Genomic DNA, 16,827 nt, shown 5'->3' with positions numbered 1-16,827 from the left:
GGCCGTGGCAGGAAAGGGCGTGTCCAGGAGAGGCAGGAGAGGGGCGGGGACCGAGCAAGGGCGGGGACTGGCGGAAAGCACCGATTTTGATTGGGTCACGGGAGGAGAGAGGCGGAGGGAGAGGCGGGGCCTCACGGGAGCATGGGCGGGGCAATGGGGGCGGGGTCGGAGAGAGGCGGGGCATGAGACGAAAGGGGCGGGGTCATACGGGGCGGAGCGATGACGCCACACATTTCGTAGCGGGGAGGCGCCGGGGTCTGTGCGCATGCGTGGGAGGCGGGCGGGCGTGAGCTGCCGGTGCCGATCCCCGGTGGTCCCGGGTCCCCTCCCCAGCCCCGGGGTCCCGTCGGGATGTGGGAGCCGGCAGTCGGGCGTGTTAGTGCGGCCGTATTGGTGTGACCTGGGGGATCCGGACTGTGAGAGCCGCCTCTCGCTCCCGAAAGGTGCCAGGCCGCGTTGCCTCATCCTTTGGCCCCGCCGAGACGCGGAGTGGGGTGCCGGGTGTCCCCCTCAGTGCAGGGGCCATGAAGGTTAACCAGGACACGGTGCTGCGAGGAAAGAAGGTGACGCTGGTGCCCTACACCGCTGCACACGTGCCCCGGTACGTGGCCCGTGCCCTCCTCGGACGCTCCTGCATGGTCTGGTTCCACTGCTCCCTTTGAGGACAGTGTTGGGGTCAGGAAAGGCGGCTGCCAGCTGCAGGGCCCGCTTCCCCCGGGAATCAGTCCGTGAGGTGCCCTCAGTGCCCGGCAGCGCCATCCCTGTCACGGCTGAGCTCTGTGCCAGCTCTGCTCTCAGGGAGAACTTCACCTGGGAAACCCCTGGCCGGGAGGGAGCACGGCTGTTCTGTTCATTGGGGCCTTTCCCTGGTGCAAGAGCAAAGCTTCAGCGTGCAGAGCCAGGTGGATGGTTGATAAATCAGGTGTGCCAACAGTTTGTAAAGTAAATCAGCACAAAGATACCAGCTGTAGTGTTTTATCAGTGTCCTGGAGGTGCTGTGTCAGTGTTGCTCGGGATGAAATGCACCAGAACTCCAGAACAAAGCCACAGGACAGGCAAACTTCCTAAATTTCCAGAGAGCACTCTGTTCCATAAAGGACAGGGGCTTGTGGATACATTTTAAGTTGCCACAAAAGCCGGGCTGGTGTTTCCCAAGCTGTCTGACCCCTGGAGCACTGGGAGGGATCCTCCCGAGGTGCTGCAGCCGGGGCAGTGATGTGGGGCCGGGTCCATTGCAGGTACCATGAGTGGATGCAGTCGGAGGAGCTGCAGCGACTGACAGCCTCAGAGCCCCTCAGCCTGGAGCAGGAGTACGAAATGCAGCGCAGCTGGCGGGATGACACTGACAGTGAGCATCTGGAATGCTTTCTGACGGAGGGTGGGAGTGGTGAGCAGATCCTTTCCATTCTGGGAAGGACCCACAGTGAGCTGGGAGTGCCCTGTGAGCAAGTTCCCGTAAGCCAGAGGGGATGTGACACTTTCTACAACAGCAGCTTGAACAGGTTTTTTCATTAAAGCTGGTATATATTCAGGGAAGTGGAGAGTATCCACTTCCTCGAGCTGCTTGTGTCTTTTTTATGCAGTTTTCCAGAAACTATAGTGATTTGTTTCCCACAGCATTTTGTGCTGAGCTAAAAATCATTAAGCATCACTCCTGCACAGCCAACACTCCCCAGGTCTGATTGTTGCTAAAAGGCAGAGGGAGGTTGTATTTCTCCTTGATAAATTGTATGATTTTATGACCACCTGGTTGAGGTGTGTTGACTAAATTGGTTCCCTGACTCTCCTACAGGTAATGAATCACTGCCCATAAATGCCTGGTAGAAATTTAGTGAGCTGGAAAATACTGAAGCTGGCAAATACCTCAGTCTGGAGCATTTGTCTTAGGTGGCATTAAAAAACCTTACTCAGAGTGGCAATAATATGGACCAGGTGAATCACTCTCAGCCTCTTGTGCACCAAAACAATTCTTTGCCCCAACTTGCTGCTGAGTAAGACAAGGCAAGGAGATCTCAGACATGAGAAGGAAGTTTTCACACTTCTTTCACAGGCTGTCTCTAGTCTTGGCATCTGTGTCACCCTCACAACAGCTTTTTCCAAGTATTTCTTTCCTTTCTGCAGGTGGGAACAGGCACACCTGGTGTGGGGAGTCAAATTATTAACTTTTCCTTGCTGTTAACATGTGGAAACTGTTATTCCTCTGTCCATTATGCATCTTTAATTTCATTCTTTGGTCATTTATGAATAATTACCAGCACACTCTGAAGATGCTGCCACAATCTCGTTTTCCCCAGAGTGCACCTTCATCGTGCTGGACTCGGAGCGCTGGCCTGGGCAGGCGGAGGAGAACTCCATGGTTGGGGATGTGAATCTCTTCCTCACCAACGCCGAGGACCCGACTGTGGGCGAGATTGAAATCATGATTGCAGGTCAAATTCTGCTTCCTAGCTTGGGCCTCTGTCACTGTGGCTGCATGCTGCAGGGAGATGTTGATGCTCCTGCATCAGCTTTTTGTTGTCATGCTTTACCATGGCTGTTCAGCCCTGATGTGCCCATGGCGTGTCCAGGTCACAGCCTCTTCTGAGAAGTGTCTGGTGTGGCTGGTTTGTCTCCCCTAACTGGATGCTGACTCTGTGCTGTCTCTTTCAGAGCCCAGCTGCCGTGGCAGAGGGTTTGGCAAGGAGGCAACTCTGCTGATGATGTCCTACGGTGAGGGTGGCTCAGTGTGTGGGAACAGGAGATCTGGGAGCACATAATTCCCAGTGATACAGGCAGGGTAGTAAGGGATGCATCTACCCCACGACTGGAGTCCTGTGCTTTTATAGATGTGGCGCATAATAGAAGTGCCTGTCTCTCTGATTTCTCCTGCAGGAGTGAGAAAACTGGGGATTACCAAGTTTGAGGCTAAGATTGGTCAGGAAAACAAAGCCAGTATCTGCATGTTCAAAAAGCTTCACTTTAAGGAGGTGCAGTAACAGCCCTTCTCCCTAGGGAATGTGAGCAGCATTTGCCCTGTGGCTGGGATTGAGCTGCTTTCTCTGTGTGTGCTGCAGGTTGCTGTGAACAGCGTTTTCCAGGAGGTGACGCTGAGGCTGGATGTCAGTGACCAGGAGAGACAGTGGCTCCTGGAGCAGACAAACCACGTGGAGGAGAAGAGTTACACTGAGCTGAAGCAGCCTGCTGGGGTGCCGGACACGTGACAGACACCTCCAGACATCAGCTGGGTTTCCAGGGAGAAGTTGGACGTTGTTGCAAGGTCTGGGTGTGGAGGACACCAGATAGCCAACACTGGAACTGTTCTGTCTCCTTCAGCTGCTTTGTCATCTTGTCAACTTTGCACTTTGCTCCACCAGCCAGGATTACTGCCTGAAATTTGGACCTAGCCACTAACCCACAGGTTTAGCTAGGAATGACTCTGACTTTGTCTTGCTGTTCCAACAAAGCCTAAAATCACCAGCAGTTGATTCCTGGACAAGCAGAAACTTCTCCCACTGCTCTTAAATCAGGATTCATCAGCAAGAAGGTTTCATATACTGGCAGCTCATTCTTTTTTACTCTTAAATAAAAAATAAAAAATCACAACGATCTGAGGTGCCTGAGCACTATGTGTGGTTAAACTGCTTTCTTTGGCAGGTCAAAAAGTGATTTAGAAGTTGTAAAGGACAGCAGAGACTCTTTAAACCCAGTTTCCTGGGGTCTGGTAGGTTGCAGGGGGGCTCTGTTTGGTCCTGGCAGGAAGAAGCTCAGATGGGGGTGAGCAGAAACAAAGGGCAAGTTCATATGTTGGAAATTGTTGATATTGGCTGATCAAGGCTAGAGCTGGGCCCCACCACTCTGAGGGGGCTGAGAGCTGCAGGAGGTTTCTGAGACAAACCCCCTTCAGCTTCAGGGCTGCGCTCAGGTCTGAAAACCTCAGGCCAGCAGTGATGTTGCTTCATTCTCCTTGGCTGCTTTGATGAAAGTAAGGAGGAGGACACACTGAAAGGAGACAGCTCCCTTCTTCCACCAGCTCAGGACTCGCTCTGCTGGGCCTGGAGGATCCATAGTGGGAGCTCTCCACTAAGATAAAGATGAATGTAGGGGAAGTATCTCTTACTGGAGGGCAGATACATTTAGGGCAGGAGTTATCCAGTCTCTGCTGCAGTAGATCTGAGATCCATGGATGGAAAAGAGGCACTTGCTACTTGCCTCCCACTGGACAAACTTCCCTGTGCAGTTACTCAGCCTGACCTGTCTTGCCCTATGCTCACTGTCCACAGCAGGGAAGCTGCTAAGAGGGGAGGACAGAAGGTAAGAAGGATAAGTGATGCTCCTGTGTGTTTTCATACTCTAACAGCAGCTGTAATGGCTAATCCTAGACCACAAATTATCTATTTCAGTGATAGAAGATCAGGTAGTAACTCTCAGATTTGCTGAGGGATGCTTTGGAGATTGTTAGTCTGTGGAATTTTTTGTGTTCCTGTGCCTGTATTTTTAGGGCCTGGGGGCTTTAGTTTTCCAATTTTAGCTAATTTAAATCCATTATTCCTGTGACTAATATTAAAGCCAAGTGTGGGAACAGTGTATCATGGCATTTTAAACAAGTATTTAGTGTGGATTTAGTTGTAGTGAAAGCTTTGTGTGGCAATAAAGTGAAGAGCTGCTCTACTTCCTGCTGGGATTACCATGACAAGAGCAGCTAATCCTCCTGCTCCTCAGATTTGCAGAACCTGCTGGGTGAACTGCTGGTTCTGGTGCTTCTTCCGTGAAGTGTCTCATCCCTCTTCCAGAGGAGCAAGGCCAAACTGGCAGGAGAGATGTTAGCTGGGCTGGGATTTGCTCCCCTAAATCCGACCAATGTGGGAAAAATAATTTCTTTTAACCTCTGCTGCCAGGGGAAAGGGGCTGGGTGATCTCCTGTGCCCAGCTGGTTGCTCTGGAGCCAGTGAGGGCCCCGCTTGGCATCCCCGGGCTCCACAGGCGGCTGGGAACAGCCTTTCCCTGGCAACCCACTGCAAAGTTGGGTATGTCCCGGAGCTCAGCCCACCCCCAAGGCTGGGGAAAAGAGTCCTGGCAGGGCTCAAACAGGGCTCCCACAGGCAACCAGTGCCCAGCTGCTCTGAGCAGGCCAAGAGGCAAAAGATGCTGCTGGGACCCACTGGGTGTCCCCACTCCTGCCCTGCATGGAATCCATCCCAGGCAGGGGTGTCCTGCTGCCCCGATGGGAAAACAGGGAATGGGGGCTCACCTTCCCTCAGAGGACACATCTTTGGAGGATGAGACAAGTTGTAATGGGCTCCCCCAGCTTCCAGGAGGACGTGACAGCCTGCACATCCTCCAGAAATCTGGCGGCACTTGTCACCTATGTGTCACTTGGGGTGCAAAGATCTGTGACCATTTGTGTGCTCAGGTGGAAAAGCTTCTTTGCAGATTTGGGGCACAAAACAAGAGTGTGCAGAAGGGGAGGAAGAGAAGATACCAGACAGAGGCCAGGCTCAGCCCTGCCTTGTCCTACTGTGCCACCAGTCTGGCCCCACTGAGCCCCTGAAGGCTCCATGAATTCATCCAGAGGGACAAGCACCCCTCTCCTCGCTGATCCCCCTGCCTTCCCTCAACCCAAGTGCAACCCAGGCTCATCCCAAACAACCCTGTAGGGGCTGGGGGCACATTTGGGCTGCCCCAAACAGAGCTACTGCCCTCCAGCCTGGCCAGCAGACCCAGATTACAGCTTTGCATCACCCCCCTCACCCTCCCCCCCCACCACCCTGCCCCCCCTCACTTCCCAGGAGATTAAAGCTCATTAATCACCCCGAGGCATTAACCCCCACTGGGACAAGCCGGTGCCTCCCCAGCGCCCTCAACCTGTCCCCATCGTGTGCTGAGGGCTGCCCAAACCAGGCCCAGTGTCCCCCAGTTAAAGTTTTTTCCCCAAGCCCCAGAGGGTCACAGCAAGGCCTCTGCACCCCCCAGGCTCTGGAAGGATTTAGCCTTAAACCAGACTTGTGAAGTCAGAAAGGTTTATTCCAGTAAACAGAATTTCTCTTGAGCTCAACAGTACAACAACACCTGATTGCAACACATGGAAACAAAACATCCACAGGAAGAATTTCCACAAAATACAGGTAAAAAAAAAATAGATGTGATTGGAAAAACACTCATTTCACAAAAAAACCAAAAAGTCTGTGAGAAGCTTTTAAATTAAACAGTGTTGGATTCAAACCCTGATTGGCTCTGTCTCCGGGAGTGTGCAGGAGCAAAGGAGACTATTATTGCTTGCTGTGCTGGCTCCAGACACCCTCTCCTCTCCCAGAATTTGCCCCAGGGCAGGGTGCTGGGCACTCCCCAGTGCTGGGCACCCATACCCTTCCTTGCAGCAAAGGGCCAGGGTCATTGTGGACGGAGCTTGCCAGGCCAGGGTCAAATACCCTGGCTGTGGTCAGTGGCTGGGCAGGTGAGGTTTGGTAGAAGACACTAGAACCCTCAGGTTTTACAGTCAAAGGGTAATTTGGGGGGGATCTCAAATGGAGATGAGGTTTGGGGTGGGAGAAAAAACAGGGAACAGTGGGGACCAGGAGTGTTGGGCATCAGGCCACCCCCAAATCCTTGATCCCTCCCAAACCCCTGCTTGTGCCTCCCAGGGTGTGCAGGGCTTCAAGGCAGGGCTGGAGGAGCACCCTGGGGATGAGCTTTTGGGAGGGGGCACCCCCAGCACCCCCGGCCCAGAACCCCTCTGCAGGGATGCTCACTGGCCACCAAAGCCCAGCACTTGGCTCAGGGTGGGAGGGAGCAGCCCCACATCTCTACCAGGAGCCCGTGGCAGGGAGGAGAGGAGTGCAGGAGAGGTGGGTATGGGGCTGGGAGGGGCTAGAAGACACCCACCCTGCCTCAGGGCCTTCACAGGTTGCTGAATAGTTCATTTTTCTTGCTCCAGTCCATCTGGGGTGCCCTCTTGCTGGTGCGCTTCTGGTGCGCCCGCTCCTTGGCCACGGCCAGCGGGATGTCGAGGTCCAGGAGGGAGCCAGATGCTGAATGGCGTTTGTCACCCTCCTGTGTGTGAGGTTGGGGCTGAGAGGCGGTGTCAGCCCTCCCCCGGACAGCCCCACGGTGGGGGCTCAGCCCGGATCCTGCTTTCCAGGCACCGCCTCCCCCCAGCACTCCCAGCCCTACCTGGCTGTGGGTCTCGCTGGAGCCGGGGGACGCGGCCGGCGGCGCGGGGCTGGACGGGCTCTCAGACACCGAGTGGGACTGCAGCTCTCCCCCATTTTCCTGAGGGGGGCAGGGAGGCAGTGTGAGCTCCGGCCCTGGGGCTTGAGAACAGCCTCCAGAGCTGCAAGTCCCACCCAGGGGGCCATGAAATCCGTCCTTCCTGCACGTAATCCCCTGCAAGCTCCAGGCACATAAATACCTCTAGCGCTGCCCATCAGGGTGGGGAAGGATTAAATCCCGGCCTGACTGCCCTGGCTTTAGCAGGAGGAGGAGGGTGGCTGCAGGCTGGGTGCTACTTCCCTACTGCAGCACAAGGGCTCCCAGCCCTGGAGCATCAGAAGGCAAAAGAGAGCAAGAAAACAGCCACCTCCATGAAACTGAGCACCACAAACATCCCCCTTCCTGGAGGACACCAGCTCCCTTCCCAGTGGCACCAGCTCTTGTGTGGCAGGCTGAGACCACTGTGGTGTCTGCTGGCATCACCCACCCACGGGCAGAGGGGACATGAACAGGAGGGTCCCTAATTGGAGATGGGCATAGATGGAATTAAAATCAAGACAAGGCTCTTACCTTCCCTATATCACCATTGGCTACTGGTTCTGGCAAGGGACCTGTGGGATAAGAACACAGTCACTGGGTGAGGATGTGCTTGCTTTGTCCCCTTGCCAGTGGAGGGCAAGCCAAGGCTGTACATGGCCAGTGCTCACACAACACTGCCCAGGGTCTGGCCAGGCCCTGAGTTTTTTAAACACCCGCTGCAGCCAGCCCCGTGGCACAGGGGAATGCTGCCAAACACATCTCCATGATGGCAGCCGGGACGTGGAGCCCAGTGAGACCCCTTCCCCATCCTCCTGGGGCCACTGTGACAGCAGAGGAGAGCAAAGAGCAGCTGATGCCTGTTTGCTCCCCAAGCCATAAACCCTGCCAAAGTGCAACCCAGGGCCATAAACGTGCCCACATCAGCCCCACCAGCCCTGCAAGGGGCCCTTGGCCAAGCAGGGAGACGCCAAAGCCAGGTGACTCTGCTTGGCCCCAAGGTGATAAGGCCAACTCCCGGGGCTCAGCACCCTTAGGTTTGGTGAGAAGCTGACACAGAGCCACCAGAGGTGGCACAAACCCCTCCCAGCAGCACAGTCCCCAGCCCACCTGTCAGGTGCTGCTCTGAGGGCACCACCTTGCACTTCTTGAAGAACTCATCTGTGAGGATGTCCACCACCAGCAGCCTGGTCTCGTCACCACTGGCCTTGATGGCTGCCACCACGTCGCTGTGCTGCTTGCCCTCCATGCACACACCATTCACCTGCAGGTACCACATCACCATTGGAACTGGGGGCCATCCATCCCTCGGAAGCACCATGGAGGGGGCAGGTACCAGCCTTGGTACCAGTCATAATCCCAGCACAGCCACCTCATAGTCCCCACAGGCATTCATGGCTTCGCAGGGATTAGCAGTGAAGCCAGAAAAACCTCCTTAAAAGCAGATTTTCCTCTGAGTAATTGGCATGGGGTCGAATGGGCAAAGCTGGCAGGGAACTCCCAGCAGCACATGGACGCGGGGCTGGCACAAAACCCTTGTGCCAAGCAATGGGCTCCAGAAAACCTGCAAGCTTCACACCAGAAGAGGCAGCAGCCCCACACCCTGGTGAGCAGCAGCGCTGGGGCTCAGCTGCTCCTTGCTCTCACAGATCATCATCCCACGTGGCACAAACCTGAGCTCATCCCCACCCCGGTCACACCTGACAGCAGGACTTGTGACCATCGTGCACCTTGTCCCCAGCCTATGCCACCCCAGGGGATCCCTGGGGACAGGGGACAGTGCTACAGCCAATTAACCCCCAGACAGCTAATTAATGCTCAGTCCCAGCCCTCCACAGTGCTGCACCCGTGGGTGGGGACCGGCAGGCTGGTGCAGGTTGGGCGGCTCTGCCGTGAGTCACCAGCAGCACCAGGGACACTGTGTGCCTTCCTGGCCAAGGGCAGCTGTCTCCCAGGCACCGGGATGTGAGGGAGTGCCAAGCTTCTCAGAGAGCCCCCTCAGACCTCCCCTCAGCCCAGCACACCTCGATGATGCGGTCCTGGGGGGCCAGCCCTGCCGCCTCGGCCGGCGAGCCGGGGTCGACGGCGCGCACGTACTGCCCTGGGCGACTCTTGTCACTGTGCAGGTTGAAGCCGTAGCCATCAGGGCCCTTCTTCATGTGGCACAGCCGAGGTCTTAGCTCCTCCTGCAATAGGAACAATTTGTGGGTGAACTGCTCCCGGACCCCCCAACACCCAAGGACAGCACCAGGAGCCCCAGAGAGCTGCTGGAGTATCAGGGACACCATCCTCAGGTGGCCAGCTGTGGGCACTGACACCTCAAGATAGGATGCAGGGTGCCAAACACCCTATGATCCTGGGCTCTAATTAATTAACGAGGTGCAGGGCACACTAATTGCAGTGAAACATTGAAGAAACTTGTTATTATGCGTGTGTTCCCAGACCACGCTCTTCCTTTCGGGATCAGAACTGCAACTGCCATGAAGGCGGAGGAAACACAGCCCAGGTGGCTGGGAAGCACCTGCACTCCACCCCATCCCCCGCACACAGCTTTGGCTACTGGAGAGGTCTCAGGGGCTGGCACAGGTCCCCTGCATCACCCCCCTGCCAACTGCCCCTCTCCATGGCAAACCCAGCCATGGGCGCAGGGAGATGCCCCACCCCAGAGCACCCCACAGGTGCTGTCGGCACAGAAGGGGCACACAGGGCTCGGGCAGGCAGCTGGAGCCCAGATGGAGCAGCTGTAATGCTGAGGCACCTCCATGCCCCAGCATGACCTTCCAGGATTGCAAAACAGAAACCAGCTCCACTGGGGTGGTGCAACTGGGATGTTCACCTCTCCAGGAGGAAACACCCAGCTCATCTGCACCTGGTTTCACCTTGACCTGTGGATCCACCAGTACCTGGAGCCAGGGAACCTCGATGGGGCAGCCTCTCACTTGGTGTCCTCTAAGCTGCCCACACGGTGAGCAGCAGAAAGAAGCAGGAGCATCCCCGGGAGCCTGGTACACAGGAACTGCCTTTCCTCACCCAACAGGGAGTGAGATGTCCAGGAAGCATCAGAGGAACCAGGTGACACAAACCAGACACCTGCATGTCACACTGTCAGAACTGCTCTGACCCTAGCATCCAATACTACTTTGACAATTTATATATAAAATGGTTTGATGCCACCTTGATCACCAGAATCTGGGCTTTGGTTGGGCTCTCCCAGCAGCTAAGGCTCACTCAAACTGCTGGAATATTCCTCACCAAGGGGGTGTATTTAATCTTTCATCCAAGATAATTTTTTCTCTGTTGGTACCCATAGCACTGAGGACAGGCATTGCAGGAATTTGCCCTCCCACACCTGCACCAGGGTGCTCTTTACCCCCTGTGCAGCACTCTTGCATCTTGCCATGAAATCACCTTTGCCCGTAGCAGGGAAAACCAGGGTCCTGGGGTGCTGACACTCCATATCTGACACACTGGTGTGGCACAGGGTCCCACATGGGCCATGGTGACACATTTACAATTGCTAAGCCCAATGCTGCAATAAAGCCCTGATAAAGCCCCATCCTCTTGCACAACACCTTCCTTCATGGTCAAGGCCGGCCACCACCCCAGCACCACCTGACAACGCCCTGGGAAGGGAGGTGCAGTCAGCACAAAGCACATCTGCCAGGAGCGAAGGTGATCCCGAGATGCCTCAGCACTGGCATGCAGGACTTTGTCTCCATGTGTGCCAGCTTCACATGCTCAGTGCCACAGCCCAGCTGTGGATTCCCTGGCTGGGTGGAGGATTGTGACCCCCTCGACTTCGCCCCCTCGGCCCTCGCGTCCCCGCGCCGCGCCCAGGCGGCAGCAGGTTCATGGGGTGGGATGGCATCCTGCACCCAGGCAGAAATGCCAGGCAATGGTGGGGACAGACAATACCCAGACAAAAGGCAGGAGCTGCTGGACGAAGGTAGCACCTCCCCAGATCCCTGCCCTGGCTGAACCCTGAGCAAGGGTTCAGGCTCTGGAGCACCCGTGCTGCCGGTGCCCTTGGCAGCACTGTGGGGCTGCTCCACGCCGATAGCTCAGGACAAAGCCAGAGGGAGCACCCAGCAAGTGGTGCTGGCAGCGCTCCCGGGCGAGAAGGAGGAGGGAGGGCTTTGCTCCCACCCATACCAACAAAGCCCTGGCAGCCTGGGCTCCCTGAGATGCTGGTGCCATGAATTTTTGGGGGGATGGGAAGTCCTGCAGCGTGGACAGATGTCTCAGGACACAGGGACAGGTCGCGGCAGTGAGGGAGGCACTGATCCTGCAAAGGCAGCTGGCCAAGGCAGCAGCACTCGCTGCGAGGGCAGCCTGGCCAAGCCATGACCTGGCCCCCCAGCATCCCCCCACAGTGGCTGGCAGCTCCTCCAGCCCAGTGTGCCAGGCTGCCTGTGTCCTCCCCAGGTCACAGAAACCCTGCAGGCAGCCACCATTCTGCCATCCAGAGAGGAAAACGAATGCATCTGACCCTCCAGCAGCCGTATCCTGCCCATCCATGGGGTGAGCACCCCATGGCAGAGCATCCTTTCAGCCCAAAGTCCCCTTTGGGCTGAACAACATAAGGCAAGAGGGTTTGGGGCCAACAACCCAAGAAGACCCACGGCTATGGAGCTGGGCATTGGAAATGCCCCTAATTTCTCTAAGCTGCTGCATCCTGTCCTGCAAGGCCAGCAGCTCTCCTGCCGCGCTGGGATTAGCTGGCAGAGCCTTGTTACAAACAATTACAACCTCTGTCAGGGAGGGCAGTGGGGGAAGCTGGAATCAGCCCCTGCAGAGGCATCCTGAGCCATCCCCCTCCCCTCTCACCCAGGGAAGGCAGAGAGGTCTCTCTCTGTTGAGATGCCTGCTTGGGTTGAGGACTTCTGCAATATGAGAGTGCTGCTCCTACCCTGAAACAGGATTTGGGGCACACCCAGATGCTTCTCCCTCCGCAGCACCTTCAGCCACCTGGCAGGACCAGTAATCCCGGGATTGTGGGGACCCCAGCTGCACAGCATGTCAGGACTCACTCCCCATTTCCCAGCCACTCAATAGCAATTTCAGGACAGCTTTTGAAGGCTCAAGTCCCAGGAAATTCCCTGCAGCCCTACAAGCAGCATCAAGCCCGCTGGCGGCAGCAACCTTCCCAGTTACTCAAAGAGAAACACAAGAGCTCTGAGGATGCCTGAGCCAGCAAATTCACACGGGTCCCAAAATCTGGCGCACACATTCGGGCTTCATACAAAGGGGATGCAAAGCAGCCTCCTTGCAGCATCCCTGTCACGTCCTGTTTGACTGGAGCTGCTTTTCATGCAGCTGCCTTGAGAGGAAATTTAATTCATTTCCTAATTAAACTCCAGCTACCCCAGTGCAAGGCTCCCAGTGCCGGGGGAACTGCTCCCTGTTACACTCTGAAACCCAGCCCTGGGAGGCTCTCCCAGGTTTTACAAGGAGGGATGAGCCTTGCTGGCAGGAAGGGTTCTAATTTAACACTAAATTTGCAAGAGGGAAGCCCGGGGCTGGTAGCAAATGCCTTGCCCTGGTACCAGAGCACTGTGCTGGCAGCACCCTGTGCTGCCCTGGGAACACTGTGCAGCTTGTATGAAACTTTCTCAAGACACTCCCAAGCAGCTGAAGCCTCCGGAAATAAAGACAGAGGCAGACAAACTGTCACAGCTCTTGGTGGGGGGACACCCCCACGGCACAGGGCCCCGGAAATGGGGCTGACCTGAGGGGTGTGAAACTGTCACCGCACTGGCTCAGCACCACAGACAGGAGTGCATGGACCAGCTTCCCAGGGAGGCTCTAAACCTCCACCATAGCATCAGGGGGATTTGCACACTCAAGGTTTAAAAGGAATGAAAATGGAGCCCACAACTAGCTCAGGGATCCGTGGGGGTGTCTGAGACCCCTGGCAGGCCCAATCATGCAGGACCCAGTAAAGTCTGGAGAGAGAATGGATTCTGGTGGAAGGTAGGAGACATTAAACATTGCTCACCACAAGCAGCTCTCCCAGCTCTTGAGCGTCTCCAGGCTTGTTAAACAAATAAAGGCAAGTCCAGCCCAATAAAGCAAACAGAACTCTGACATGTGCAAATCTCCCACTTCCCCTGTGATCCCAGGAAATCCTACCAACCCACAGTGGTGGGATGGGGCTGCAGGGGGATGGAGCAGCCAGCACTGGTTGCCTGCCAGTGGCCAGGAACAGGCCACCAGTGTGTTCCTGTCTCACTGGAGAGAAATCCCTTTCTGCCTGCTCCAGCTTGGCTCAGCATCCCACCCAGCATCTTCCTACCCTGCTTGGTGGGTTCCTGGCCTGGGCAAGGTCTCCAAACCCACTTTTCCACTGGGCCCTGCCCCCAGCCGCAAGATTTCCTGCTGCTACCTGTTGAGAAACCGTCTGGGGCCTTGTGGCAATGTCACCCCACGTCACCTGCTTCCGGATCTAGTGAGGAGAGAAACCGCTAGCAGAGAAACCGCCGGTAGTAACCGTGCCTGAGCTGTGCCCCGAGCCTGCTCCCAAAGACTGTGGGGAATCTTCAGCCAAGACTGTCCCCCAAAGCCCATGAGGTATCTCTAGCTGGGGCTGTCTCCCAAAATCTTGTGGGGCATCTCCAGCTTCCTAAGCTCTTTCCATCACTCCAGCCAAGACAGCGAGCAGGCAGCAGTCCCGCGGCATGAGAGGGCTCCTCCTCCTTGGGGACTGCACCTCCTTAGCCTCCAAGCTGGGCAGGGGACCCACATGAGCTGCATTAAGAACATCTCTCTTATTTTTCCCAGCCCATAGAGAGGTCTGGGAGCAGAAAGCAGAGCAGAGTCTCACTAGCCCCGAGGGAGAGCTGGCACTGTGACATACGGGAGAGCAGGCACGTTCTGCCTGCATGGGGCAGCACCGGGGCCCAGCACGGGGCCACACGTGAGGGACGTGGGATCATACAGGGGACAGCGAGCAAGACAGCACAGGGATAGAACGTGGCTGTTCTCACCCAAATAAGCCCATCAAGGTAGTGCTGGAGTGATGTTTTAGCCAGGCAGTGATCCAAGTTGTGTCTGCAGTGGATCAGCCCAACCAGGGGAACAAGCACAGGCTAAAGTCCCACAGGAGATACAGCTCAAAACCACCTAATCCTCGGCAAAACCCTATGTGACAGCAGCTCCATGAGGCACCAAGGTCTTCCTGGGGCTCATGATCAACACTGAGAAGGCTCCACCAGCCTCTCTGGGAACAGGTCGTAAGATTTCCCCAGAAGGTTCCTCACACTGGGAACTCAGGCTGCTGCCCAGGGAGCCATCCACACTTCTGTTGTAACAACAAACACGTCTTTGCTGGGTAAATAAAAAGCAGTATTATCTCCCAGAGCCCGGAGCGTTTCTTAGGAACCGCTTGGGGCATAAAAGGTCAGCTGTTTCTCAATTCCTCACCTTTCTACATCACTTTGTTTGTGCAACTGCTCACTCCCACGCGTGCTTAAGGCCAACATTCCTGAGTTAGGAAGCGTCTGTGGGGACTGACTGCCAGGATCAAGACCCCAGCCCGGGAAGAGCTCTGCTATCTCCATTCCACAGCAGAGACCGAACACACTCAAAGCAGGAGTGACTACTACCAATGCCTACAGTCTCAGCCCCAAAAACCTCTGCCACGGGTTCTTTGCTGTATTTTGGGGTGGGTTAGTGCCAGCCCCCCTCAGTCCAGCTCTGGGCTCAGCTGCAAGTCAAAGCTCCCCCTGCGCTTTCCTCGCCCCGTTTTACCGGCCCCACAGCACAGGACTGAACGGGCTCATCGCCTGCCTGCCCCCGCCCGTCACTGACACGGCTGGGAGACGGGACCATTTAGAGGGAAAAAAATTATTTAAAATGAAAAGGCAAAGCAGTCGGGCGCGGCAGGACCCGGGGCTTCTGGGGAGCCGCGTTTAAAGCAAATGAAAAAAAGAAAGAATCGAGACCGAAACCACACACAACGCCCAGGGCGGCCGCGGCTCCCGCTCGCTCGCCTGGAGGACGACGACCGCGGCCGGTCGCAACCCCTCCTCCTCGGACAACACCCCCTGCCCCGAAAACTTCCGAGCCCCAGTCCCCCGGCCGCTCATTTACCCGCTGGTCGCCACCACCGGGCTCCCGCTCCGCAGGCTCCGCCGGCATCGGAGCCGCCTGCCCGCCGACCACCGGCGGCTCGGCACCCGCCGCGCTCCGCTTCGGCAGCTGATCCTCGGCCGTCGAATCTACGACGAGGAGGCTGACGGTGCCGGCCGCGGCGCGGATCCGCTCCACCACCTGCTGATGGCTCTCCCGCTCCACGTTCTCTCCGTCCACCTCCAGCAGCCGGTCCCCAGCGCGCAGCCCCGACCGCTCGGCCGGCGAGCCCGCCTCCACCAGACGGATGAACTGGCCCGGCTTGCCCTTCTCGCCGTGCAGGTGGAAGCCGTACCCATCCGGGCCGCGCTCCAGGCGGCACAGCCGGGCGGCGGGGCCCGCGCCGCTGCTCATGGCGGGGAAAGCGGCGGGAGCAGCGGCGGGCCCGTCCCGCCAGCCGCACTCCGCGCACTGCGCGGCAGCGGGCCTGCGGCAGGCTTATATAGGGGGGCGGGGCGCGGGGCCGGCGGCCGCCAATCGGAACACAGGATGGGATGTGCCCGCCAAATAAGGACATAAATGGGGCGTGACTATGCAAATTTTAGAGGCGCGGTTATGCAAACAAGGCGGGGTGGGTATGCAAATGTACTCTCGCCCCGGCGGGGCGCTCTGGGCGCGGGGCCGTGGTGCCTGCAGCGGGACCGGGCTGCTCCCGGTGGGTCCGACCCCTCCCCCGTGCGGCCACCTCCGCCTGTCCCTGGGGCCACTCGAGCCCACCGCGGCAACTTCCGATTCTTACTGAACTCCCCCCACCGGGATCGGCTCGCCACCGTCCCGGAGATAGCCCCGACGATGGCCGGACATCGGCGGGACGCTCCCAGCTGTTCCCGCTGCGCGGCCCGTCCCGGGTGGCCTCTCGGGGAGCATCCATCCCATACCCTCGCCCACTCCTTGAAGTCTGCAGCTGCTCCCAGCGCTTCTCTGACGTAGAGGGTGCAGGGATGCTCGAAGTAAAATAAAAATAAGTGAAATAAAATCCCCAAATCAAAACTGCACGGGAAGGCGGGCAGGGAAGAGGGCAGGTAACTCGTTTTGCAGTGGAAATGAGATGCCAGGCCTGTTCCCCCAGCAGCCTCTGAACCTTGCTCAGCGCCCTAGAGCTGGTGGCCCGAGAGGGGGAAGGTAGAGGGAACGCCAGAGAATTTGGTCTTCCCTGGTTCCATGATCTCTGCTCATGGACTGAGAAGCAGAAGTAGCTGCAGGGGGTTATGAGCATGTGAGATCCTGGGGTTTGGGGTCAGCCAGGGCAGAGCAAGGCAGCAACCAGCTTGGGCTGCTCCGGCCGTGCCGCAGGGCTGCTGGTGCCAGGCGGAGCTGCCTCCTGGGATTGTCCCAGAGAGGGTAGCACAGAGGTGTCTTCCAGTGCAGGGCCTGGCTGAAGTTCCTGGGCAAAGGTCCTCAGGGCAGCCAGGATCGTGTTTAACTGAGCTGCAGACCGCAAGCAAGGAGGGGACAGCTGCATGCCATGGCACACGT

General features: G+C 57.2%; 2 protein-coding genes across 2 annotated transcripts; one reads left to right on the top strand and one right to left on the bottom strand.

Annotated features, from left to right (window-relative positions):
* The first annotated feature begins 281 nt into the window (after positions 1-281).
* NAT9 (N-acetyltransferase 9) lies at positions 282-3,524 on the top strand. Its single transcript, XM_084218294.1, has 6 exons — positions 282-601; positions 1,239-1,348; positions 2,295-2,429; positions 2,650-2,709; positions 2,872-2,966; positions 3,054-3,524. Exons 1-6 carry the CDS (start codon positions 525-527, stop codon positions 3,198-3,200), a joined length of 624 nt encoding a protein of 207 aa, XP_084074420.1. The 5' UTR covers positions 282-524; the 3' UTR covers positions 3,201-3,524.
* A 2,507-nt stretch (positions 3,525-6,031) lies between these two features.
* NHERF1 (NHERF family PDZ scaffold protein 1) lies at positions 6,032-15,705 on the bottom strand (the record flags this gene model as incomplete). Its single annotated transcript, XM_084218403.1, has 6 exons — positions 6,032-7,026; positions 7,147-7,245; positions 7,756-7,796; positions 8,332-8,485; positions 9,246-9,407; positions 15,313-15,705. 6 exons carry the CDS (start codon positions 15,703-15,705, stop codon positions 6,874-6,876), a joined length of 1,002 nt encoding a protein of 333 aa, XP_084074529.1. The 3' UTR covers positions 6,032-6,873.
* Positions 15,706-16,827: the final 1,122 nt, after the last annotated feature.

Source organism: Fringilla coelebs (assembly GCF_963513975.1).
Source record: "Fringilla coelebs genome assembly, chromosome: 19".
Lineage (NCBI taxonomy): Eukaryota > Metazoa > Chordata > Aves > Passeriformes > Fringillidae > Fringilla > Fringilla coelebs.
This window is presented reverse-complemented; position numbering and strand designations above follow the sequence as displayed.